At 41.6% G+C, this 27933-nt stretch overlaps 1 protein-coding gene across 7 annotated transcripts in view; it reads right to left on the bottom strand.

Annotated features, from left to right (window-relative positions):
• The window catches only part of ralgapa2 (Ral GTPase activating protein catalytic subunit alpha 2), a 108162-nt gene that overhangs the window by 16674 nt on the left and 63555 nt on the right, over positions 1 to 27933 (bottom strand). For all 7 annotated transcript variants that reach the window (XM_017302569.1, XM_008399567.2, XM_008399570.2 and 4 more), the window contains 6 exons: positions 25817 to 26645; positions 24976 to 25047; positions 24220 to 24343; positions 22736 to 22891; positions 19234 to 19392; positions 15747 to 15874 (listed from right to left, as the gene is read on the bottom strand). In XM_017302569.1, the coding sequence (XP_017158058.1) occupies positions 15747 to 15874; positions 19234 to 19392; positions 22736 to 22891; positions 24220 to 24343; positions 24976 to 25047; positions 25817 to 26645 (1468 nt within the window). The remainder of the gene's footprint in view (positions 1 to 15746; positions 15875 to 19233; positions 19393 to 22735; positions 22892 to 24219; positions 24344 to 24975; positions 25048 to 25816; positions 26646 to 27933) is intronic.

Genomic DNA, 27933 nt, shown 5'->3' with positions numbered 1-27933 from the left:
TAGAGCTATGAAATATTGCTTCCAAAAGATCTTCTGCAACTGAAATATTGCATAAACTGATGTTGCCATCAATGCACCATGCAGCTCTACAAGAAACCTGTTCTGCATTTTTGAATAGAAACAGCATAAAGTCATAGTTTAATCAAAACTGCTAAATTGTCATGTCTAAAAATGCATATAATGTTACACCTCTAACATCTATACATTTAGTATAATGCGCATACTTAAAAAAAAAAAAATTTTAAACCATCTCTTTATGGACATTATTATTTTTTCTTTAAGTTTAGCAGAAATGTCATTCTCACTACTCGTACCTGTGTAAACTTATGTGCATGTGTGTCCAGGACAATGTATGTGCACATACATATGCATCTCGGGTTGTGTGCACATTTCGTTTACATATGCATGTGTGCTGTCCAGATGGCAGGGAGGTAGCTCTGGGGGAATGGTGGGGGTCAAACGTCTTTGTGGATCAAAGCCAAGGTCAGGGCAGCTGCAGTGGCCCATGTTCAAGGTGAATAGAGGCCTCAGATGGCTCTTCATTAGAAGGCTGCCCTATCCCTGCTGGATCCCAGCAGCCAGTCACTACCCTCCTGGACGAGCTCAGTTTTCTCAACAAGACACGGTATGAAAGTACTCAACTACTGAGATTCATCTAGTACTGTAAATAACTGAGCATAGGTAGAAACATACAGATACTCACACACAGTGTGGGTGTGTCGACAGACACAACGCAGACATACAGAAACATCAAGCCCCTCCATTTATAAGAGCAGTTGAAAGAAAATGAGCCCAGAGTGACCTCTGAACTGGCGTCTCTCTGGAGAGAAGCATCCTGACAATCAGACCAGCCTGACTCTTTGTGCTCCCCAGTTTCCCTGCTGACAAAAGTCCTCACACCATCACTGGCCTCTGACACACACACTCAACACATCTAAAACAAATTGAGTCTTCATGCACACATGCACAGCCAGCAGGGATGATTATGCATTATGGCCTCTGAACATAGTCCTGTATGTGTGTGTGTTGAAAGCCAAAACACGTTTGCTTAAACACCACATTTTATACACACTGAACAGATGAGGGTCTCAGTAAGAAAATGACCAGGAACCCACCGGATCACTGCTACAAAACTAATCTGAAAATTCTAAAGGGCTGCAGAACAATTCTTTATCTGTAAATAAAAGTGAAATTATCTTTGTTTTTGTTTCCACATGATAATACATGAGGGGGGGAAACAGCATGGTTTGAACCTTTATCCACCACCTGCTGGTTAGACCAATCAGCTTTAAAGGCCTACCTTCCAAAGGTTTCTCTAATGTCACTGCATAACTCAATCGAAGCCCAAGGACTGAAAGATTTTATTGAATTTACTCCAATAAAAACATGGAGAAATATAGAAAGAAGTAGGACGTAAAAATCCAGATGAGATTAAGGAGTAGTGGGGTCTTTAGAGCCTCTAGACTGATATTTAACTACATAAGCTCCGACTTCATCCAACAGAAGTCGGATGATGGGTATGTGGAGAATGACTGCTTCCTCTTCTTTTGTCTTTATGCTTTAATCATGCTGAATTTTAAGTAAAGCACTCCCCAAAGCTAAGAATATTTAGCTTAATTAGAACATTTTTATATTAGAAGACGGTGGAGAAATGGAGGTCTGATCAGGTTTGAAAGTAATAAAGGCTCCAGATCAATCCTGGATTTATGACATCGTTTCAGGGAACAGAACTCCAACTCTAGGTTGATCCATTTTTTGAAAATGATCCTATTCAAGGAAATACATTTGGAAAATTTGTCCCTGAATGAACTCTACTCCAACAATGACAGTAAAAAAACAAACAAAAAAACAACAACAAAAAAACTAAAATCCCACAGCAACCATGCAAACAGGCGCATGTCCATTTCTTCCTAAAACTCTGACTCATGCATGTGGACAAAGCCATGCCGATGGCCCTCCGGCCTCCACACCAGCAACCAAGGTTAATGCTGTTTGTCAAAGCGCTTCTAGGGAAAGGGGCTCTTGTTGTGAAGAGGGACAGTTGAGAGATGAGGTGGAGGATTCCTCTGTGTGCTCGACCCCCTCCTCTGTCATAACCCACATCTGCCCATTAACCTGGGCCAATCAGCTTGACCTTGGTAAGGAGAGGGCCTCAGGAGTAGCTCACAGTGCCATCGACTCCAAGTGGTCATGTAATTGGCCTGTTAAGAGGAAGAGATTTGATGGTAATGGTGGAGGGGTGCTTGGTTACTTTGGGGTGCGAGTACAAACTGACTAAAAAGCAGATGTTTCCCTTTCTTAATAGGCGTTTCATCTCTCCTCCCTACGTGAAACGGAAACTCAAGAACCATGTTTAACCACAGTCATGTTGTGTTCAGAGTAATGGTCAGTGTCAGTTTTCTGTCACACCGAGCATTTTGTATGTAAGCGAAAAGTTAAAATCTTGGTCTCACCGGAACATAGCACTTCTTCCACATGTTTGCTGCATCCACTGCATAGTTTGTGGCAAACCACAAAGGGATTTGTGGTTTTATTTATCATTACTTCTCTATAAATGGCAAACTTGTACAGTACACAAACGCTCATACTGTCAACAAAATTCTCTACTTCACAGTTATGTACTATGTGTTGGTCTGTTTCATAAAATCCTAATAAGATACCAGTAAGTCTTTTATATTAAAAATGTGAAAGAGTTGAAGTGGTAACAATTACATGCAAAGCACTGTATGCACCAATATTTAAGTTAAAAAAAAATGGAAAAAAGAGGAAACTGTTGGGGGAAAACCATTAGCTAAACCATAAAAAGAAGGGATTTCACTGAAAGGGGGAAGAGGGTGGAGACTTATAGGAGGGAGGGGTAAGATGGAAAAGAGGAAGGAAAGGAAAAGAGATAAAGCCGAGCAGGTGTTGATTGGAGAGAGGCCGAGCAGTGAGTGCCAGCGGTACCTGTTGTCACAGCGCGGGCTGAGGTGTGAAGCTCGTCTCAGCAGAGGCCCTCGGAGGTGTGAGGTGATTATGGGCAAGAAGACAGAGAAATTTAGATGGAGAGACACAGGGAGAAAGATAGACACGGGCAGAGCGTGAATGTGGCAATAAAGCTGGCTGCAGGAATAATGGCAGAGTGGGAAGGAAAAACAGATTGAGACGGATAAAGTGAGAGCATGTATGACAGAAACCAGCAAGTAGGGTGATTGTACAGTGCATGTGTGTGTCCCATTTTATATAGCAGCTACTCAGCTCTTGGTGTCTCATTAAACAGCTTTTTTGGGGTATAGACAGCTTTAGCAGCAGTACAGAAAATGTCTGAATGTGTCACAAATGCATTATGATGAATGGAGGTGTCTGCGTGTCCATTTTCAGGGTGAGCGTGGACTTTGACGACAGTGGATTCTCCTGAGGACTAGCTGCTTTCAGAAAGTTTTAACAAGTAGTCTAATTAGTGGGCCCAGGATAACTGGAGCTGCAGGAGCACCAAAGGAGTCAGGTCAAACGGTAATCCCAGGTTAATGACACCTCCTGAGGGGTCGGTTTCCCACTGCAAGAGATTTCTACGCTCCAACCTCCACACCTCTCTGCAGTTCATCTGGCATTCAGACAGCAAGACGAGGAGTTATGGTCGTGACATCACTCTCAACCAGTGACATCATCACTGCCCATCAGTGATTTCACGCAGGCTGGCCTAAGCTGAAGATCAAACATGATGTCTAGAAACCAGCCTGACCGGATAATTTACGGGCTGCAACAGAAAAAGTAGTCACCCATTTTCTGAAGTCTCTGGCAGTTTACCGTTTCTCTGGGGGACAGTAAAAATTGATTTTTTTTTTGCCAAACAACAAATCACAGTTGTAGCACCTACACAGAGGTCAGTGGTGTTACCTGATTGTTGGGAATAAAGCTTAAAGTACTAAGCCACAGTTTTTCACCAGAGACTTTGGATAGCCATAAGAATCATGGTGACCTAACGTGGTCTTGCCCAATGCGGCAACTGTCAAAGCCTACTTGGTCTTATGTATTTAGATGAATCAAGTCTGTAACCAATCTCCTTTTCAAAGGACTCTGGCGTCCATTGATGAGTCCTAATACAGCAGGCTCAGATGTGAAACACAAAGGGTCGACATGATTAATCAAACACAGACCCATTATGGCCAGACAGTCACACCAGCCTCCACGGTACGTTAACAGAAAGTCATAATAAGATGAGCTACAAAAAGGCTGATAGGGATGAAGATTAACAGATACAGCTCTACGAGTGGCTGGGTGACGGTTGTCTCTGAAGGTCTCCTTTGTCAGTGACGATCACCAGAGTGACATGAACGTCGGAGCCCAATGGAAACATTATTAGGTTGGGACAAAGGTGGGCACGATATGAGCTATCTGGGGTGAATGTGAGTAATTTTCCCCTTCAGTTCCTGACATTTGACTTGCTTGGAGTCGCGTCAGAACAACAGCATCTATCTGATCTCAATTTGAACTTTTAATAAAAAGTTGCTGATGAAACACAGAAGGGCATGTTGGACCCAGGTAGTGATTGAAATCCAACTGAATGCTCACAAGGTGGTTTTTGATTAAATTTATAGAACAGCAATCATTATCAGCTTACAAACAAACTCTTAACATTAGGACTCCTGCTTAAAAGCACACACACACGCACATCAAACTCCCCTGTTCTTCAATCTGACACATACAGAAAACAGGGCAGACACTTAAATTACAAGAGTACAGCGCAAACTCTAGGTCATGCCAAATGACTCTGATTTTAACCATACGATAACATTACTCAGACAAGCACTGATGAAATATTAAAAACAAAATGAGCAGAAGCTTCTGCAATTTTAATGATGCTTGCGGCATGTGCAACAGAACAACAGTGATGCATTAATGCCGAACATCTCTGCTGACATAAAATCTCCTGTCCCTCCCGTCTATGGAAGGTTTATTGTGCCAATTAGGCTGTCTGGCCTTATGCAAAATGACAAGCATTTAGTAGGAATGATAATGATCAGTGCTATGCTGCACATGATCACATCTGTGGTAAATGTAAGTGCTAAGAGGATTTAGTTCCTGGAGGGTTAGAGAGATTTCATAAGATTTTAAGAATCTTATATTTGTGGAATAATTATTGTAGTGAAACAAAAATATTTTACTGCACACTTTATATGTGCATCTTTAGAAATTGTAATATTAAAAGTGAATTTATTAATGTAATTCAATTCAAACATACATAAAAAGGCCAAACAATCAGATAAAGAAGGCTGGTTCTGTTTTGGGAACTGTGGAATAACTGCTTTACAACAACAGAGTGTCTTCTGTCAGAGGCTTGTCAGGACCGCTGTAATACAGACTGTTACATGAGGTCCTTTCTACTTACAGCTATCAGCATCTACAACAACGTTTTGAAGAACCCTGAATAATATGAGCTACAACTGGACTTAATTTCCCTGTGGGGTTAATACTTTTGAAATTGGATCTATACGTTTAATTTTTTAAATAAAATTTCTGAAATTAATTCACTTTTGCATGATATTCTAATTGAGATGCACCTGTCTTGTGCACATAGATCCATTTTGTAGACAACGTCTTGTGATGATAAAGGACTGGAACTAAGGCAGGAGCAGGACCAAGCCGTCTCATTGTCTGTATATTAATGGATAAGGACGGTGAGGGGAGATGTATATGTGTATGCACACAGAAAGAAACTCACACAGAAAACCTTGGGCAAAGAAGAAAATAGACTTCTATGTTGGCAACAGCTTTTCCCTAATCCTCGCCCTTGGGCTATATTGTGCAGTCAAGCAGGCTATTACATGGCAACAATTAGGGGGGCTGCAGCCCAACACCTGGTCGTCCCCTATTCTGGCCCTTCAGTGGCAGCTGACTGTACAGTCTCACAGCCAGGTGGCCCTCCTTCAATGACATTAGCTAGTCACTCCAGGGTTAATCAGGAGCCAGCCATCATCCAGTGGGCAAGCATGAAGGCCCATTCAGACTGAAGGCTTTTATAGTGAAAATGGATGATGGAGACAATGTCCGTTATAAAAACTTCTTCAACTGAAGATCTCTGACAGAGATCCCCCATAATCGAAATGGACTTGGGGGAGGAGGGAAAGGGCCCGTGGCCCCTTTGGATTCACGGCATACGTTTGCTGCACTGTCTTGATTGGGTGAAGCATAGCTTACAGCATGTCAACTGTGCATCCTGCAGCTTATAAAGGACCTTTTCATGGGTGGACAAAAACAGATGGAGGAGCGGGAAGTACTATACATAGAGGCAGACGGGCGATGATGTGGGGGGAGGGACACTGGATTTTTGTCAGCCGCCTGATACAAAAACAAGTGTGCGTAGCTAGAGCAGCTCCAGATATTTCAGCTTTTTAAAAAGGGGGAAAAAAAATCCAAAGCCCCCTGGCTTGGAGATCTGAGGATAAATAACAATCATTAGAATAACAAAAAGCTATAGATTTGTACCCAAATGAGCTAGCATCTCATCAATAGTAATTAGGAGCTATACATAACTAATGAAGATGTGCACACTACATTAAACAAAACTATTGAGTTGTTCTGTTATCTAAAATTAAACCATTAAATAAGAGGAAAACTCAACCTCATATTGCATTTCAAACCACTAAGAAATATAGGCTAATGCAATAAGAGGGGAAAAAAGGCTAAAAGTCACGAGTTAGAGAAAGTCACATTTTACAGTAATGACACAAAAAAACAAAACAAACAAATGCTCTCGAATTATACCATTACATTGCCTTGACACCAAACTCTGGATCAATTCAATGGTTTGCCAATCTGTGACTGAATGTCATAAGTATATATAGCCACTTCCTGCTTCAAATTTGGATCTATGTAATAATACCACATTCAATTTGTAATCAAAGTCAACACGGAACTGGGAATAACATCACAAAAGAGGTGAGAGCATTCTTGTTACAAGTCAGAAAACACCGAAATTTTCCATTTGTTTTGGTGCCAACTATTGCTAGCAATAGAGGTCAACAATATATTTTTCTACACACTACAGTAAAATCACTATACTACAGGCTAAAGTATTAGTCTCATGTCTGGTTTTTATTGGTTCTGGTCCCTATTTAGAACAATTTACTAAATATATATGATAGATGATTACCCATGAACAAACAAAATACCCAAGTGACCGTCTGCTTGAAGCTGCTATTTCATTCTGAAAACTACATTCCGTATAGGTGCCGATTGGTACATTAAAAAAACAGACCCTGAAATATGCCACTGGTTGGCATGAATTGATGCACTGTTGGTATGAATCAACCAAAACCAAAGATGCAATATGGCGAAGGAACAAAATGACTAGCACGCCATCAAACTCAGTATTATTACAGCCTGTTGCAGAGGAGGGACGTCGGAAGATTGAGCTAGCATCTCTCAATGCTTCTCTTTCAGCCACAGCCACCACTTGACAATAAAAGACAGACTATCAGAATTAACACATCAAAGGCTGCTTTCTGTAAGAAGAGGCAAACAATGCACAGCGATGCACACTTAAATGTTTTTGTTTTTGTTATTGCTTTGTTTGCAGCGCTTGTCCATCAATGCAAAAAATTCCATTTAAGTGCAAAAATGCAAATGCTGGGAGGGACAAGGACGTCCACTGAAAGAAAACAATAGCCACAGGCCAGCCGAGAAGCAAACAGTGCCTTTGAAGTATTTAAAGAGGCATTAATGTGGAACTTATGAATAATCAACTAATTCCTTCTTAACACCATAAATTAAGTCTACAACATTAAAAGCAATGCGGTCTTATAATAAAAGAGCAGAGTCCTGGTTATTTAGAAAGAAGAGCCTGATGATGTAACAACGCATAAAAAAAAAAAAGAGTTTACAAAACGGAGTGCTAGATCAGAGACGAAGAGATTCCAGCGGAGCGAGATGAGTGACATTTCACTGACATTTCCCAGCAGCATTCAATGTGAGGCTGCCTCACGACAGCGTCGGGAATATCTATGGATATGCTTGAATGTGACACAGGCGTTAAGGGATGTGGGTTCTTTCAGGGGCCGGCCTCAGCTCTGGGGCCAGTGATGAGGAGCCTGGACCCTGTGAGATTGAATAGTAATCACTGGAGCACAGATAATGGATGATTGAAGGCTCTTTCTACTCCGCTGCTGGATTTCAATATCAGAGAGGCCCTAGAATTGGGATTCTTATCAGGGGTGGTGTGTCAAACAAAGGAGAGCCGAGCGTGAAATATGGGGTCCAACTAAGGCACACGACCACGGCGATTAGCACAAGGATAAAAAGGGCCGCACAAACAAAAGAGGGCAGCTTTAGCTGGACAACGAGCTGTTTCTGGCCTTGTAGTAGGAGACACGCTAGGAAGATGGGACATAAAGGAAAAAAGACAGACTACTTGCTGGTTACAAGAGAAGGGGACAAGAGTGTTTCTGCGATGGTCTGGAGATGAATGGTGACACAGTTGACTGTTTAAAGAGCCTTTCCATAGGAATAACAACAGACAAGCAGGGATAAAATACAAAGCACCTCCAAGCTATTTGTGCAAAAGCGCACATCTTTCACATTTGCAAAAGCGTGCATGGTGGCACGAGGCTTGACATCAATGCCAAATCTATTACAAAAAAAATATTATTCCCATTTATCCCCCGATTCCAAGCACCACCGCTTGCCAGTAAAGCTCATTAACCCTCCCTTCAAGAACCCTGAGACAAAAGAGAGGGAAAACAAAACATAACTAATCAATGGGAATGCACTGGGTTGGGAGGGTGCGGAGAGGGGGATAACACGATAACCTGAGAGGACTAACAGCTTTTGCTTTAGTGCTGCGCTCACTGGGTGTGGGGTGGAAAAAGAAAGTTCATTAATTAAACAGGGCTAGGGGTAACAGATGGAATGGCTAGCTGGATGCTAATCACTTAAAGCGGAGGGACAGGTTTTTTACACTTGAGCTGGAAACAGCAACAACAAACCAATCACACTGGACCCTGAGGCGTCTAGTAGGGATTACAGTATCTTAGGGGTGGGGAATTGAATTTACTTTTTTTTTTTTGTTGATATTAATATTTGAACTCGTGTTTGGACAATACTTTGATAGACATTTCCAATCTACATTTAACAATTCCTTCATATGCAAAACTATTTCAAAGGCTGGTTAATTTTAAGTGTTTAAGTTTCTTTAAAAAAAACTTGCATAAAACTGAAGTAACTGTCCTAAATGATTCCAGAAATACAGAAAGTGACTTCTCTTATATATACAATATATCTAATAATACAAGAAAAGTAACTCCAAAAGTCTTTCAGACCAACAGGCTTATCCGTGCACTTGTGTCTAATACTCCACACATTGTCTTAGGTTATGGTGAACTCAGTGACTAAATATTACAAAAAAATCATGAACCTTGCAAATTTATGAGAAATTATACAAAGTGTTCGAATTATAAGCTAAATTATATTACTTTAAATCTGGAAACGTGCAAAAGCATTTCTATATCTCTGAGTTACTGAGTAATCTTTAGTTGATATTCTAATTGTTAAAGATGTAGTTGTAAAACAACAAAACTGTAAGAAAGTTTAGTTTATTTACCATAACGTTAAAATACAAAACTGCCCCAACAGTGTGACACCAGACGTGTGTGTGTGTGTCTGTGTGTGTGGGTGTGTGTGTGTGTGTGTGTGTGTGTGTATGCTACCCTTGGCGGGTCTCTGGGGCCCTGCTGTCGGCCGTCTGGTTCTACGCCTGCCCTACCTGTGTTTTTAAAGGGGGGGCCCCATGAAGCCCAGGCCCTGGAGTGCAGGCTGGGCAGGGCCTCCGGGGTTTTTCAGGGTGTGGGTGCCATGCAGTGGACGCCTTTTGTTACGGGCTGGGTGGCAAGAGGAGGAGGAACTAATGTGGAGGGGAGGAGGGGTAAAAAAAAAAAAAAAGGAGTAATGCTATGAGTCATTTTGCATTAGCAGCGGGAGTGGGAGACAGGGAGAGGGGGAGTAGATGAGAGGGGACGAAGGGCGAGAATACTTTTGCATGTTGTATGAAGCTAGACGCCATATGCCATCCGAGCTGGGCTGCCTCCTGAGTCAGAGCTCTTGGTTTGACAGGCCTGCGCTTGCCCCCCTCCATACACCCAAAGCTACCCCCCAACCCTAACGCCCTCCTCCTTCTAGGCCTTTCTACGCTCCAGCAATGGGCTTGGCAATTGCTTTGGTTGTGCATGGTCTGCACTCTGTTCATCTGTGTGTGCATTGGAAGAAGTGTGTGTGTGTGTGTGTGCGTGAGTGTGTGTGTGTGTGGGGTGGGGGCTTACTCAGTGATCTGAACACATCGGACATTGTCGTGAGTCCCGGCAGGAACAGCTGGTCAGCTGGAGAGAGAGGTGGGAGGGGGCAGGGATAAGGAGGGGAAGAGATGGGAGGCAGTGCGCTACACTGATAATGGGATTAGGTTAAAACATTCAGAGGGGGAGAGAAACCCCTCCCCTTTTAGTAGCCCTCCAAATAATGCATAAACTCCCAGCCACCCCATCAAAGCCAATGCCAGCCACCGCCCAAAAAAAACTTGCCAAGTCCAAACAGGTGCCCTACCCACACACTCATTCAGCAATAACTCAGTTTTAATAAACTCCCTCCGTAAAGTTCAGGTGATGAAATTTAGTTACATTTTAAAGCAACTTCCTGGTAGTGAGCTTCGTTTCCTATAAACAGGAAGTTGGCAAGTTACACTCACATGAATCCTGTATATAATGACTTGCATGGCGTCTCACTGTGCCCAGTCAAGCACCGTGTACCACGGCGATCCAGACTGCTGAGTATTATCTATGAGGCTGCTGACAGTTATGGCACAACAGCTGGCAAATTAGACCTATCAGCAATGCTAAATAATTCATGTGAGACAACACTAACATGGCAGATCCTATTCATGACACCCCATCATGCATATGGGAGCACTTTCATCTCTGCTAGGTGAAGAGTTTTACAGTATACAAAAGAAAAAAAAAATAAAAATCTTGTGGTCAGACAGAGACAGGGCAGAGAGTGGGACAATAACTTGGAGGAAGGGCTGTGAGAATGTGTCACTAATAATTACAATGGGAGTCTGGGGATGAAGCATCAACACACAAAGGCGTGTACACAGGATATTGTATCCTTTATGTTTTCACTTTAAATGCTTTGAAATTATGTCCAGATATGTTAATGTGAGCCTGTTGGGGGGAACATGACAGACTTCAGCAGCTTTCTGGGTTCCAACGAAAGAATCAAACCTTCTTCTCTCTGCTACACACACACACCCTCACACACACCACCTAAAAGCCTGGCTCGCATGACTGGCGATGGGCAGAAACAGATTATGGTTATTGATCGCTGCCTGGAGATGGATCTGCGTGTGTGTGTGTGTGTGTGTTTACTTGTGTGTCAGAACAGAGGATGGGGACGGAGAGCAGTGTGCAAAAGCTATTGATTCTGTCCGGTAGGGAGGATATGTCTCTGAATCAAGGTCAGTTTTGCATTGTCTCACCTATTAGTAACTTGCCATCTCACAAACACACACGTTGACACACACACACGCACACACACAGATCCATTTTTATCTTTAACAATGGCCCTATCACAAAAAGTGACGGACGGAGCATCAAACTCAAGTGCTTGTCAAAGAAAGAAATGAATCCCACCCTCTGGATGAGGAGATTACTCTATAGTGACAGCAAGAATGACCTTCATACACAGTAAATGGAATTGGACCGGGAGGCCATCCTGTGACTGTCTGCTTTCAAATGAAACAAACTTAGCTCTATAATGATACGATGGGTATATTTTGGCTGAAAAAAATGGAGAAGGTGTAGTAGAATAAGATGCAATATTAGCCACAGCCTTGGGAGAATTGTGAAGCAAAAACCATTTAAGATTTTTTTTTTTTTTTTTTGAGAAATTAACAAGGTGTTGAATGCCATTGGTATCAGGGCTTCAAGAGGGAGCACATACAGACAGGACTGAGGTCGAGTGTGACGCTTCTACAGTCAGAGAGGATCGGGTGAGCCATGCCATCTGCAGGAGCTGTTTCTTCAAGTCCAGAGTCAGTGCTGCTGTCTATCATTAGTTTTTAGAGCACCTCATGCTTCCTTCTGCTCACAATGGTCGAGCAGACAGTCATTTCATTTTCCAGTGGGAGTTTTCTCTGGTCCACAATAACAAAAGTGCGAATACCTGCTTTGATGTCCATTTTATCACTGCGCTTCATTGACTTGCAAATTGACATGACCTAAACTCCAAAAACAATTTGTGGAGTATTGCTAAGAGGAAGGCGAGAGACTTAATATGAATACTGAAGTAACCAGACCTTACTTAATATATCAGATGATCGCCTCCATCCCACATCGCATTATATTTCATGTACTGTCCCGAGAAGCATTGGGTGTATGAACAGGACATGTGACACAGCAAACAGGCTTACTTTTCAGTAAGCTGGCATTTTTGCTTATAAAAAAAAAATCATCTATTGTTTTTAAATATGCCAAATTTCCAAGAAAATGAGCTCAACAGAAAGAAATGCTTAAAATAGATTTATATTCCTTTGGATTTAACAAATCTAGTCAATAAGGTGTAGTTTCTGCTTTGAATAACTTTTCCATTATATTCTATTTCATTGGAATGTGGCCATATGTGGATTTAAAACATGTAATGCTATAAGTCACAGCGTTTAACTGTTAATTTAGAAATATATTGGTTTAAAAAAAATTAAATAAAAAAAAGACATGGTTCAACATTGTTAGGACCTTTTCCACCATATCAGAAATGTTGATGAAAGAGATCCATTGATTGTTTTTGACAGGAAACCTGACTAGTTTACTGTTTTTGTTTTAAGTTAAACAAAAGAAAAAGATAATGTAACTCTAGGGGCTTTGCACATAGCACTCAGTGGTTCAGCCATCCATCTTCCGGGGTCAGCAGCCTAAGCAGAGGAGTCCAGACTTCATTCTCCCCAGTCACTTGTGCCAGTTCCTCCGGCGAAATCCCAAGCCATTTCAAGTTCAGAAACGTAGTCCCTCCAGAGTGGCCTGGGTCCTTATCTGGGTCTCTTCTCAGTATCAAAACCCTGAGATATTTAAACTCATCCAATTAGGGCAGCACTTTGTCCTCGACCTGGAAATGGCACTTTACCCTTTTCCAGCTCAAGACTGGGGTCTTAGTTTTAGAGGTGCTGATTTTCATCAGAGCCGCTTCTCAAGTGAAATATTCTGGAAGTGGTTGTAACTCTTTCCCTACTGATTCAGACCTTAAAAACGCTGAAAGCAAATAATATGCTTTTCCAACCCTTTCAGGACTGTGTAGGAACCCAGCATACACACGTGCAGAAATTACTCAATAAAAAACTGTGGTTTAAAAAAAAAAAAATAAAAACATTTTGTGGTCACCGGTGTTGACAAAGCCGCTGTGAAGGATAGACAAGCTGCAGATGGGATGCTCTGACCACAAAGCCAGACCAGTTGCATTTTCTATCAGACATACATAAATAATAAATTATCCATGATGAGCTGTTTGTAAAAGGCTTGTGATAAGATTCTTATTAGTTTGAGGCCGATGCCGTGTCCTGACAGAGGAAGTTGAGACAAAATGTGCAACAAAAGTACAACTAACAGTTGTGGAGCTCATGAAAAAGTGGATTGAGCAGGTCAGATTTAACAAATCAGCAGGACAGAGGAAAAGGGGAGATGGATGGAAACAGGACATAATGGGGAAAGATATTACGAGGTGGTATCCTACTGAAAAACATTGTTGCCCGTCCGTGTGTATTTTCCTGCAATGTTGCTGGTGGACATTTTTTAATATCAAATCTTATTAGCTTGAGAGATTCTGGGAGCGTTGCAGCGGACTGCTGGAGTCCTCTTGAGCCTTGTGACGGAGCGAGAGAGGGGGCTGCTGAGCCACACTGGCCTTTTATCTGGACACACAGGGGTCATATAGCTCCTCTTTGAAGAAATATTCTCTAATTACCTTGGAGAGTGGCCTCACAGGCAGAGAGCAGGCTGTGGATTGTTAAGGCATTGTGGAGAGGTAAACTAAAGATGAGGATTTTCTTCTTGCACAGAAAAAGGAAAACACACACACATCCTTCAGGGAAAAAAAAAACACAAGTTGTTGCTCTGACTTGTTAAAGATAACAATCTGCATATCTAAAGAAGCAAAACGAAACAATGCGATAAATGGGGAAATAAAACCGGAGCAATGCACATCCAACGTTGAACATGTACATCCAGTGTTGAACACGACTCAAAGCAAAAAGTTGAAACGGCATCTCCAGTTCCTACTGCCACTGCTGAACAATCAACACATGAAAGAACCTCAACTACCCGAAAATTTGTTAATATATAGCTTTAACAAAACATTGCAGATGTTGCCATTTCACTGTCACTATCCTGACAAGAACTCTCATTCAACATACAAACATCAGACCTACAGATATTGGCAGTGTGCTTTGCCTGGCTCACTTATTCATCTCCTCTTGGACAGTGTGAGGTCTGGCTGCCTATCAGTGCCAGACCTCCAGAGGCAGCGCTTATCTCCTCCCATAGATCGCGGCATTGTGCTTATTGCTCCTCTGCTAAGGAATGCCAGGTGAAGCTGTGCGACTCAACACAGGCCTGTTACTCGCCCCTCTCTCCATCGACTCCCACCACCCCCATACCGCAACCTCCCTAAGGCTCACACAGGCCGACAGTGGCCCCACCACCTCTGTTCCCCCTCAGCTCTGGCACAGACAGTCACACTGGTCTAATTCACTTGGCGTTGGGTAACAGACATCTGTCACTCAGGATGCCCCAGGGGACACACAGACACAGCCTGATACTGGGTTGGGGGGGGCGATGCATTGTGAAATGCACACAGACGGATGCATACTTACACACAGGCAACGCGGCGTGTGTCGCAGCTTGATTTGGGACAGACGGTGGTTGATGCATGAGTATGACGAAAGGAAAGTTTTAAAAACAACAAGTACGTGGCACCTGAAAACACAAATACAAGACTTCCTTCCAAACTGAACACTCCTTTGGGGAGGTTTCTATAGCAACTACCAGTGGGACGGAGGCGCTGCGGTGAGAAGGTGCTGTACATGTAGTCCGAGGAGGAGCAGGGGCGTTAGAGGAGATCGGGTTTCTCCCTCAAGGGGCCATCCCGATTCTGCCCCCATCTCACCCCGCACCCCCAACAACGCCATGCTGCCGGTATTCACATGCTAATTTATCTCCACTGGTAATTACACTCTCTTTAAACCAACTGACAACTACAGCTGGAGTCAGGCTCTTAACGGCACACTGTTGGATGGGTGGAGGGACGCAGGCGTGTGTGTCTGAATGCACTTACATGTATTTGCTCATGGCGCTTTTATTTTGGCTCTTTTTTTCGTCCATATAATGGTAGTGATAGATGATGACACATTATCTCTGCTCCAACCCAAAACACCTCTACAAACCTCCCATTTTGCTCCAGGCTTGCGAAACAGCCCAACCTAATAGTTATATGTAAATAAGGCAGCTCATAAAGATCGTTGTCAGCACTCAGCTGTGTACACTGGCTAACACGACATGCACTCCACATGTCTCAATGAATTTATCTAGAAGGGGTTTTAGTTTCACTATAAACTGAAGCTTTGGAAAGTTTTACCTCAATTGCTGGTCTTTTTTTTTTTTTTAACATTAAAGCATTCAAGTGATGATCTGTTGTTACATGAGATAGTGAAGAAGACACGGTGGAGGTGTAAAGGATACAAGCTCTGGTAGAGAGTCAGCCGGGACTTGACAGCTCTGCTGGCATTGATACAAGTGGCTCGTACCAAACTTGGCAACAGCAACCCGGTGACGATGGCGCCATTAAACAGAGGTCCAAAGAAAGGAACCTAAAGAGTTTCAGAGAGAAAAAAAACAAATACAAAAGAATGAAAAGAAGAAAAAAATAATAATTTGAGTCCAATGATTATTTGCACAGTGATTTTTTGTTACACGATGAAAAAAAAATAAACTGACCAAAAATGTCTTTTATTTTTGTAAAACAAACAAACAAAAAAATCTATCCAAACCAATTAAAGCTTCCAATTTACCAAACTAATTGCCTCTTATACCTAATAACAGGTCACGCCACCTCTGACAGCAATAACTGCCATCCAGTGTTCAGGCTAACTCATAATTAGTCTTTTATGCCATTGTGAAGGAATTTTGTCAGACTTTTAAATATGTTTTTTTGCAGAATTGTCTTGAATGAGCCATTAATTGTAATGTCATAATTAGTTTCAAGTTTGGACTTTGACTGGACCACTATGTTCCTATCGTTTTTTTATTGTTTAGGCTATCAGAGATTGACTTCATGGTTTGCTTCAGAACATACTAATGCTGTCCAGTGCTTAGATTCAATGTGATTCACTGGAGACCCAATGCCTTCAAAATATCTTTGTAACCCATCTCAGACCAACACATGTCTACTCTGTGTGATCACACAGGTTCTGTTTAACGGGTTTCTTTGCTCTTCTGCTCTGGCAGTAAACAGGTTGGGGTGTGGCTAGTCATATAAAAAATGTGCGTTACTGTCAGATAATTATTTTAGCAGGTGGGCGATTAGTTTTTCAGGTACAGCTAGAACAGTGTGTGCATTTACCTACATATTAAATAATATAATTTGAAACAATGAGTGTGAAAAAACCCCAACAAAAAACCTAAATTTTAAACAAATCTGTTATGGAGCAAGTCCTTTTTCGCAGCACTGCAGGAGATTCTTGGATTAAAAATCTTCATGGATATTTCTTCCAAACGCTTGCTCCATCTGTTTAGGGCAAAGGGTTCAAGTTGAAATTGAATTTTTCCTAACTTTGCATGACAACTACACATATCTAATGCGAATCAATGTTAGGTAAATGAAATTAAAATGACAATCAATGCTATACAATGCCCTCATATTGAGCTGCTGGACAAATACAAAAGGAGCAATATGAATTTTAGCAACAGCCTGAGTGTGTGTGCGTGTGTGTGCGGGGGTTGTACACGCGTCTGTTCATGCATATTGGAAGGGGCCCTTAATCACCAGAGCTCAATAGTCATTGACCTGGAAGTTGACGCGAATGTCAAAGGGTTCCTGAAAGGTTCAACTTGGCAGCTCCTTGGCAGCTCAGACACTTTAAGAGTCCAGTTGAATTAAAAAACTTTTTTTATGGAGATGTTGCTCAAAAAAAGAAAAAAAAAAGATTTATTTTAGATCCAATCATTAATTTCTTTTATTCATAAAATCCCACAAATATGTTAAGGATTTTAAAAAAAATTAATGCAAAAAGAGTGTAAATAGACATTTTTTACCATCTAAAAGTCGTCATCAGTGGCTTTACGAGTTTAGACATTTCACTGCCCTCTGTGAGGCCACACATCGAGTACAGCACTGCAAAGTAACCAAGATGAAAGCTAACCAACAAAGGGCAGTAACCACCTCTGAGAGCACATACCCACAGTGTGGGTAATAATGCACTGCTGGAGGAGAAGAGGACTGAAAGCCTTCAGACAGAAAACAGAAAGCAGAAACATCTTTTAAAAATTCACAAGAAAAAAAAAAGAACAGGAAATACAGGGAAGATATTGCATTACCACATAAACAGAGACAATATACTAAAACAGCACCGTGCTGTCTGAACACAGTTGTAGAGTTTATGGTGTACAATTTGGCTGGTCACAGGAGGGGACGTTTGGATGTTTGATGATGGATCTTTCCATTAAGTGTCTCAGAAAGCTTCAACTGCGAACCAGCATGTGGAAAAGCAAAACCTTCTCTCAACTAAATACGGCAGGGTGTTTACCAGGATACCAGTAGGTTTTTACTGCCTCCACCATCTAAATGTTCAAAAACAGTATTTAGAATCACAGCTTTTTGGGAATTTGCTTATTGTGGATTAATCATTTCTATTCATCAATTTTATTTGAAGAGGCTAAATGAGCCAACTAATCACAGACTAAATATGTGACTTTCACTGAAAAAAAAAATAAAAGTACCATAATAACCAGACTATAACACTCTCTCAAACCCTTGACAGTCCAGATCACATGACAAACCAGTCAGTGGTTTGGAAAATTGCATAATTGGACATATATTATAGAATGTGTTCATTTCTAGATTTGAATGGAGAAATGTGGGGTTTTCCCCCACAATCTAAGTGTCAGTGTATCTTTGCAGACACTTTCAGTGAGTGAACAGTTAAAAAGAACCTGTCATGATCCCTGCTGCTCTCTGCCTGCCTGAGTGATGAAGTCTGCTCAGCCCCATTTCTGCTCTTTGAAAGTCCGATAGGAATGAATTAAGTTAAGGAAGATAACACTAAGTTTCACAGCTTAAAGTGTTTTATATTATAACTGCTTTGTAAAACCCAGATAAACTTGTGTTAGAGCAGCAGAGACTGTTCTGGAATTCCAGGGGGACAAAAAAAAAAGCTTTTAATTCACCAATTGTAGTGTTTCTCCCTTTTTATATGAAACATTTACACCAACGCATAAGTGTTAGTGTACATGCTTTCCAAAGAAGTATTACACATTTTATTGGTATAGACGAGTAAAAAGCCTCAACATAAGTTAAATGAGGATTGTAACAACTCAAAGCTGCAGTAGGTAACTTTTATAAATGATTTTATTTATATTTGCTACAACTATCACTATGTTCTTTTTATTATAATATGTGACAAGCCCAAACAAATAAAAAATAAAATAAAAATTGAGTTTGCTCCCCTGTGGTCCTTCTCCTACCCCACTCCCAGTCAAAAACAACCAATTACAGCCAGATGGAGGGTCTATGGTTATACTGATTCTGTTAAAAGCAATTCTCTCTTAAAGTGTGATTATTTGACTGAATTTAAATTTACTCTGACAAAAATTGAATCCTGCAGTTTAACATGATGCCGTCCTTAAATTGCTCTCTATAACACTGGTTTCAAACTCCACTCACAGCATGACACGACCACCACTCACTGAAGTGCCGTGTTCTGCAATTTTAAGCTGCGTCTCTGTCTCAGCACACCTGAGTCAAATAATTGTATAATTAGCACGACTTTGTGGAACTTGAACGAATGCTGAGGACGTAATTCAGTCATGTAATTCACGGGGTTTGGACCAACGATGCACGGTCACCGGACTTGAGCCCTCGACTCCGGTGCCTTAAAGTGACGATTAAAAAGCTCTACCACAGGAGAAAAAAAAGATTTACAATTACGTTACAACGTCTATAAATATTTACCTGAGGCTTCTTAATGATCTGGATGAAATACATGTGATTCCTCATTGGGTAGATGATAATGAGCACGTCTCCAAAGTCAGTTGGGATGATGCCACAACGGTAGTCCCTGGTGTGCTCGGACCACACGATGTGCACCTCATCGTTGCCCAAGTGACGCAGCTGCCAAATAAACACAAAAATCATTCTAATCAAGAGCCTTGGTAGTGCATGTTATTTCCACTGTTACGGTGATGAAGGAAAGACGACAAATTTAGGCGGATTATTGCAAAAGACTGTTTTGCTAATCCGTCTTGTATTACGTCTAGAGACCAGGAGAGAAAACTAGAGCTGAGGAGGAAAAAAACAAGGCAATAAGAATATTATTAATAAAGAATATTTACTTGAAAGGTGTCCCAAAAAAAAAGTGAAACCATCTTTTATCGCTGCAATCAGCAGGTGTAAGAGAAATCACAAAGTTTGTTAAAAAAATAAAAATAAACACTGGGGTTGAGGTCCTGGATTTGCCCCTTTTTATAGATTTTTCATTACAAATTCAAATAGCAAACACAAAATAGACAAAATTGCACTTTTTAAAACCAAAGTAATTCAAATCCAATTAACCTTCCCCATCAGAGCTTAAATTGCTTCCCATTTCCACTCTATTCATAAACACAAATGAAACTGGGCAGGACAAGAAGACACTCTTAAATGACAGGAAATAGGTTGACAGTAGTTTATAAAAGGTAAACAGGTCCCCCCCTTTTCTGAAGGCATACAGGTGAACAAAGTCGCATCATCTTCTCTTTCAGGTTAATATTAACTACGGCACTTTGCCACAGTATTCCCACCCCTTGAATTATTACATGTTTTGTCACATTACAATCGCAAATGTCAAAATCTTTATCTGAATTTCATGTTACAGGCCCACATAAGACAGTGCATACATGTGAAGTGAAAGGAAAAGAATACAAGGTTTAGGACATTTTTAACAAATAAAACACTGAACCCTTTACTCCAATGCCTCTAAATAAAATCAAATGGAACCAACCTTCCTTCCATCAAATCCACTTGAGTGTCATTTCATTTCAGAGAAAATTATGGAGAAGTTGAACACTGGGTTAAGTTATAAAACATTACTCAAAGCTCTGAGCATCTCAAAGGGCATTAGCCAAAAATAACAAATGTATACCTGACAGTCTACCTAACCTGAGTCTGGGCAAGAAGAGTCCATGTAACTCTGGAGGAGTGCACAATAATAACCCAATCTTTCAAACTCCATCGTCGAACATGGTGGTGGTCGTATCATGCCGTGGGAATACTCTCTAACTGGTAAAAATTGATTTTGTCACAGTTGAGCCTCTCACAGAAATACTCAAAGAGAACCTTTTAGAGCCTACAGAGTTTCAACTTCGGTCTTCCATGGATAAAAAAATGTGAAAATCACATATTCTGTACCTTTCACTTGACAGCACTTCTTAGTATTGGTCTATCTTAAACAAAATCCCGATGAAATACAATAATGTTATTGGACATAGGTGACAAAATGTGAAAAAGTTTGAGTCAGCTGCTAATCCGGTGACCAAGCACCCTTTCCGATTCCCCCTTCCGATTTCTATCGAGGACACTGAGAAGTGAGCCTCCACTCAGAAGAAAACATCTGCCAATGTACTGTTGGCCTAATGAGCCATTAAGAAACATGCCCTTGCCAACAAAAAATGCAATTAGCACATTCTATTATAAGCCCTTAATTATGGTAATACGGTAATCTTAAACAAATCCACGGCATGCTGATTACTGAAGCTCGGCAGTTCAGTCTGTCTGTCCAAGGATCAGCAGGTACCAGCCGGGTCAGTCACTGGGACAATTTCAGAGAAAATGTTGAATATGCATTTGCAGGAGACAATTAACACTGGGATGTTAATTTGGGTTAAGATATTAGCATTTGGATGAGCTGAATGACAAGTTTAATGAGGATGCTTATGCTCTAGTAAATCATCTTCTGCACAAATCTATTTACCCCTCTGTTAATCACATCCAAATGTTTGAGACTTCTTTAATAAAATGTGATTCGAGTCAAAGGCTCTTGTCCAATTATCCCTCTTTGACCTCCCATCCAACCACTGGGCTTCACACACATGGAAACAGAAAACCAGAGGACTCCAGAACAAAAGAGGCTCCTTATAAAAACAACCTGCAGCAGCCTAGTTAAGCTGTAGTGCCTGGGGGGGGTGAGTGTGATAGCTAAGGCACCCGTCTATCTCGCTCCCTTTCACACACATGCACATAAGAACTACATGGCCTGACCCCAACCCTGCAGGTCGTTTCCATAACCCCATTACTGAAGCCAGCTGCTACTGCTGCAGCCTGCACTGCACTGCACTAAAACCCACAATTGGATTCAGGAATTTGTGGTTCTCTTCTTTTTTTTTTTCCTTTTCAGGATTGTCTGCCCCCCCTTCTATCATCTTCAAAAAGACAAATCTGCTCAGCCAGAGCTACCCCACCCGTATCTCCCCATGGTATGCTTCTATGGTTACAGCCAGTAAAGTGGGTGACTGCTGGACTAAGTGTTATTTTTAAATTGACAGAGAAACATCCTACTTGGACAGAGACAAAGCCTGTTTCTCATTCCAATTCTTCTTCTCCCTCCTGTCATTTTTTAAAGCATTTGCACCAACAGCCAGTCTGCCAATTTTTTTTGTCAGACTTGTGGTTGGTGTGGGGATCTGAGCAAGGTGAGCCAGAGCAATTACAGAAGTTTCTGGTGAAATGTATGGTGATGGGATGGCACCTCCAGCGCCTCACTTTGGTGAGGACAGGAGAAACTCTTCCTTCAAACTCTACTGAGTAGTGTACCATTTAAAAAAAAAAACACAAGAGGGAGAAAGTCTGAGAGTGGTATTGTGGTTGGATATGAGGAGAGCCTGATGAATTTCCCTTCCCAGCAGGGTACTGTATGAGAAGATTGGCAGTGCGGGCAGGGGCCTTGCGGCTCATTTCTCTGTGCTAACTGCTACCGCTGCACTAGAGCTTAGAATCCCACAGCAGAACCCAATCGATTGCTCCTGTGGCGGCAGCAGGAATTGGATAAAAGGATCCTGCCGGCATCCGGCCGGCGCCTGCCCTAGCAGGGAGAGCTAATGGCTGAATCCAGGCCCTGGTCACAGCGCGCAGGGAGGGGGGCAGGGGCTGGCAGAATCACAGTCATTACCACAGCGGCACATGCCCTCTCTTCACTCACGCGCCTGCGATTCTCTACTCCTCAGGCCTTCCTGACCAGGGTCACTAATCAATGCCCGTACTTTGGAGTCACACCTCCTGATCACAGCTTAACACAGAAGTGGAGGCTACACAACACACGGCTCTGGGCAGGCATGACTGTGGAGCCATTTCACCGCATCTAATGTATAAAGAAGCTTTACACAAGTGTCTTTATGCACTCAGGTATGTAAAACCTTTTAAAGAAGATGATAGTCCACATTTCTACAGGGTGTTAGATGAGCTAACAAGATTTATTTTTTACCTTTTTGGTGAGACAGTCATCAGAATCAGACGGCATCCGCGTGGATACATGGAATATGACTTCTACAGTGGAGGAACCGTAATAGGGAGCTGTTAGACCTGTGCTGCCATTCCTTTGGAGTCCTCCCATAAAACCGCAGTGTGTGGCCAGGTCCACCTGAGGAATACAGCAGAGTGTATAATTTACTGTAGTCTGGAGATATTCTTTTAGGTTCAGCAGAGATGTAGTGAAAAAGGGCTTGTGAGGAGAATCAGATGGTTTTCAGTTTGATCAGCACTGATTGGAAACTTAAATATCTGGTCTTTCTCCAACCAGCAAACACGCCATTCTGACTGCTGCCGGTTGAAGCTGACAGCAACTTTTTTCAGGTGACTGGAGTCAAAAGGCATAAAGTTAAGCTGAAATGTATCTATACAGTTATTATTTTTATCTCAGAAAAATATTTTCTGTGGTGAAATTTTAATGTTAAAGTCAGGTCTTTAAGGTTTCTAAGTAACTCAGGAAAGTTTTAAAGGACAATAAAAACGTTACACTTCTCGTGAAAATAGGTCGGTTCAGAAAAGTTGTACAAACTCCAGGATGCACACTTCCTTCTACCAACAGGCAGGAACCATCCAACTACAGATCACGTCTCTGTATAAACGTGTTGAGCAAGTCATTAACCTACATGGTAATTTTTAATCAAACATTTTTCAGAGCACCTTCAATAGTATGAAGGTTCTTCTTCATTTCATTACCTGAGATTACGACCCATGATTAAACCATTAATTAAAGCCCCCAGCTAGGAGAACATTTGAAGTCACATACCCAAGGCAGTCATTTTCTGTGTTATGAAACACTTTAAGAACAATGCTGTTAATTTGAGCTCCCTGTCTTTAATCACCTTGTGCAGTCGGCAGAGAGCTGTATTTACTTTTATTTTATTAGTTTTTTTTTATTTTAATTTTCCATGTTTCCTGCATACAGCATTGACTGGCAAAGTGGGAATATCTGACATGAACTGCTCTGTTTAGATTTACCACTATGACAAGAAAATGCCTACATAAATAAAAAGGTTCTGCAAAGTTCACTTCTTATGAAGAAACCATTCAGGAACCCATTTTGGGAATCTGCCTAAAGTTGCTGTGTTTGATTCCCTGGGGTTCCCCTTTGCTGTTTGATATACAACATCCTCTTTTCGAAATTCTGCCAGATCGAATTGCTAATAGCAGATACTAAGCTCCATAATTATTTCAAAGTTGTTTAAAGTATTATTAAAACCCAGTATTACAGTGAATGCTCTAATACATGGTGTTAAGTTGCCTCTTAATAACCACTCATGGCAGGAGGCCAAAGAAAAATCCTTTTCACAGTTACATTTTAGGAAAAATTTGAATCCGCAAAAATTTTTTATCAGCACATCAAAGCTTCACAACAAACTGGAGTATAGACAATTCACTGTAAAAAAAGAAAAAAAAGAAAAAAAGGACTGTAGGTCTTCCCACCTCCCATCCCAGTCCAGATACAAAGTCTTCATAGGCCTGACTGCCTGCGTAGTTCGACAAGATGGAGCACTTGTCTTCCTGGCCTTCTCTGATGTAGAACACAGCAATTTTGTGTGTCTCTCGGCTACAGAACAACATAAAAAGTAGAGAAAATTAGAGGTCAGAAAATATCCCGTAGTCAAATTGATAAACTAAACAAAACTAAAAAAGAAAAGAAGAAAAAACAACATTTGCCAAATTTCTACAAAATTTCTCCTCTTTTCACTTGATTTTTGAAAGAACTGCAGCAAACTCTGCCCGTCCATTTCCCCTGTTGCCATGGCAGTGCATTGCTCTACGCTAGGTTTTGGGGCACTTTGCATGCTTGTGCACAAACTGTTATTGTCCTAACAATCTGGTACATCGGCGAAAATAAGCTTCAATTCTGTGGATTTTCTTCAATACACTCTTGTCATCGGCAGTGAGGGAAGTTTATATTGACTGGGAGAAGAGACACAAGAGAGATGGTAAGAGATTTTCAGAGTTGTGGTTAGTTGGGGCTTGCATGAGGAAAATAATGGTGTTACAAACAGGGGGGCAATATTATGCTGCTTTCACTCAGGCTAAAACAGGTATTGCAGAAAGCTGCAGCGGGAGTTTGATGATAGACAAAAAGGGCACTAAATTACAGACAATTGTTTTCACTGGTATCTCAAGCAAAACCTAGCGTAATTTAATCTAATTTCTGCTGTAGACAGCAAATAAAAAACAACTTACCACTGCCTGGAATCCAAGTTCTTCAGCTCTCTTAGAAGTTTAGAGTTTTTCTTCAGCAAGTAGAAGCTTTTTCTGTTTGAAAAAAAAATAAAAAAAGATTCAAGGTGAGTTTTTTTAATAGAGAAAACTCACAATTCATCTATCTATCAAGTTACCAACAACCAACAAGCACTGACTGTATGCAAATAGGTTTCAGGAGAAAGTTCAGGTGCTGATTTAGTTATCAAACCAAAAAAAAAAGGCACAGGTGCAAAATACAATCTCCTATTTGCTGTGTGCCTGTTGCACCATCACTATTAAGAGGTGTAAGCTTTTAATTTACGGGGCAGCACTGGAAAGATGTGGCTTTGTAGAAGCTGATGAAAACAGCTGGGCACCTTTATCCTGCGGAGACGAGATTAAGACCCAGCAGACACCAATATGGCTTTAGTTTTACTCTCTCTTTAACTAACAAGCCAACAGCTGAGTTACTACAGCTGTGCTTCACAAGTGAATCCTTTGGAAACATCTTTATAAAAACATAACTATAACATCATTCAGTGTGTAAAAGAGGCGTCCATAAGTAGGACATGAAGCCATTAAAACAACTGAAGCGAACATATTCTCACTGAGAAACCCTGAGGGACGATGTGCAAACATTACTTCAGCACCCGACAGCGCCTCAGCCAGCATAATTGTAAATAAAGTTTAGGACACTACTGACTAGTTCTAAAAACTCCCAATTATCCTAATCCTAATCAAACTGTCCCTACAGAAAAACAGTTGGTCTGACTGATTGACCTCCGTCTGATTCATTGGCACATCTCTACGTATAACTGTAGCCGGTTTCATTTGATAATACCTGCGATCCCATGAGTTCATGCCCAGATCATTAAGAAGCAGTCTGCAGAAATAGAAAGGAGCTTTTGGTTCCTGGTGGGAGGGTTCCCTCTGGCAGGCAGCCCGGAAGCTTACATCAGCATCCCACTTCCTGACTTGCTCCTCCTCTTGCTGAGTCTGACGGAGAATGGCCCCCAGTATAGCGTTCTCTTGTTCCAGGTTCATGCCATGAGGTGACGGGGCTGGCTGATTGAGCTGGAGTCGTGGCTGAGGGAGGCATTCTGGGCTGCTGTGGCCAAGGTCCTCCAAAAGCTTATCCAGCACATCGACCTCGTCCTCTTCACTGAAGTTAGAGAAGGAGTCTGAGACGGAGCAGGGAGTTTTGTAATGTCCTTTCAGAGGCGAGGTTGGCTGATTTCTGCCGTGTGTATTGGAGGTTTTTGAAAGAGGCGGGTCGGCTGGATGGAAAGCAGCCACATCAGGGTCGTCCTGCGCAGTGCAGTACAGAATTGTTCCATCCCAAGAGTACTTTCCTGAAATGTCTCGGACGATGATGCGAACTTGGGAGGAAGGGTGCGGGGGTTGACCTGCGGTGGGCGCCTCGGCTGGGATCTGAAGGTAGGACACCAGTGTGCTGTCGTTGAAGACGAACAGCTGCAGGTTGGGGCTTTTAAAGACCTCAGAAGACAGCTCGGATGACTCCACATACGGGTTGTCATGGTTTTCGCTCACAAGGCTGTGAAGGAGAGCCGGGCCACCGCTGAGGGGATGGTGGCCAAGATGGTTCACCAGATGAGTCATGACCATCCGCGCCGTCAAAGGGATGAGCTCCATGTTTCGACGGCGCTTCTCTGACAGGAGGAAAAAAAACAAAACAAAAAAAAAAAGGATCAAAATACTGAGATATTAGCTGAAGGAAAAACACATTAGAGAACTCTAGTCAAACACTGGCTGCTTTATAACATATTATATTCAATGCAGAATTTAGAAAGCTCAACATTTGTGTGCAGACATGCCATCATCTCTATTAGCTCCTTTTACACAAAGCCAAATCTCATTTATGATCACTAAAAGGTGGTGTTTTATTTATTTCTCACAATAGCTTGGCCAGCGCACCTCTAAGTAGGTAGAATCTAATCATAAGAGACAAGTCTGAAAAGCCCATTGAGTCTTCCTACAATAGATGAGCATTGAGACCAGCCAGGTGCTAATGAGAACGAGCATCTTTACAGGCCGCTGAATAGAACTCTGCTCTGTGGATTGCATTTATGTAAATACACAGGGTTTTTTGCTCCCCAAGTGAAAGGCATGCAGCGCTTTATTCTGCAGTGATGTGGGGAAAAAACAAGAAGATGTACTTTTGCATTGTGACAGTGCTATCAATACCATCATCCCTCATCAAAGTGGAGAAAGCTCTTTAGAGAGCAGGCCAAGCTGCATTAGAGATGTGCTGGCCCTTTGATGTGACTTGATCAATATGAGGTGAGGGCATGAATATAACTAGGCCGGCCAGCACTCTTTGGTTTGCCCTTTTGATAGTGTTTTGTTATTTCTACCAAGACTCCGTGCTGCAGTGCACCAAATCGCAGACGTGTGGTGAAATTTTACAGACAAAAGCTTTTTATTTCTAGAATATTTCTTTTACATTGTTTCAGTTCACATTGGCACTCTGTATCTGGGCTTTGATGACTTTTAGAAGTTGAGGACAGGAGGTAGGGAGAGAACTGCGTTGCCTAATGGAATCACAAGGTCATAAAAAGGGAAAAAAAAGAGAAAAAAAATCAACAATTTTATCTGAACCCCATAATGGGTCTTCTCTTTACGGCTCGGCACTAATGCAAAAATTCCATTCCGTCTGATGGCTGATTTTCTTTTCATACTTTTAATAAGATATTGACATCTAATGGAGAGGCTCAAAATGGATGGACTACTTAGAGTTTGCTTTTACCTGTAACCATTTTTGTTTTTTTTTTCCAAGGGAAATGTTGTAGTAGAGGGCAGGCATTGTCCTAATTTGCTACAGACAGGAACGACTAAATGCCGGTTTTCACTCTCCCATGCTTCTGTTTTAACATACCAACACATACCTTTGCACTAACATTTACCGTTTGCAAATTAATGTAAACATGACCAGAGTTT

The sequence above is a fragment of the Poecilia reticulata genome, linkage group LG22 (assembly GCF_000633615.1).
Source record: "Poecilia reticulata strain Guanapo linkage group LG22, Guppy_female_1.0+MT, whole genome shotgun sequence".
Classification (NCBI taxonomy): Eukaryota; Metazoa; Chordata; class Actinopteri; order Cyprinodontiformes; family Poeciliidae; genus Poecilia; species Poecilia reticulata.
Note: the sequence above shows the minus strand (reverse complement) of the source record. Positions and strands in the feature narration are given on the sequence as shown.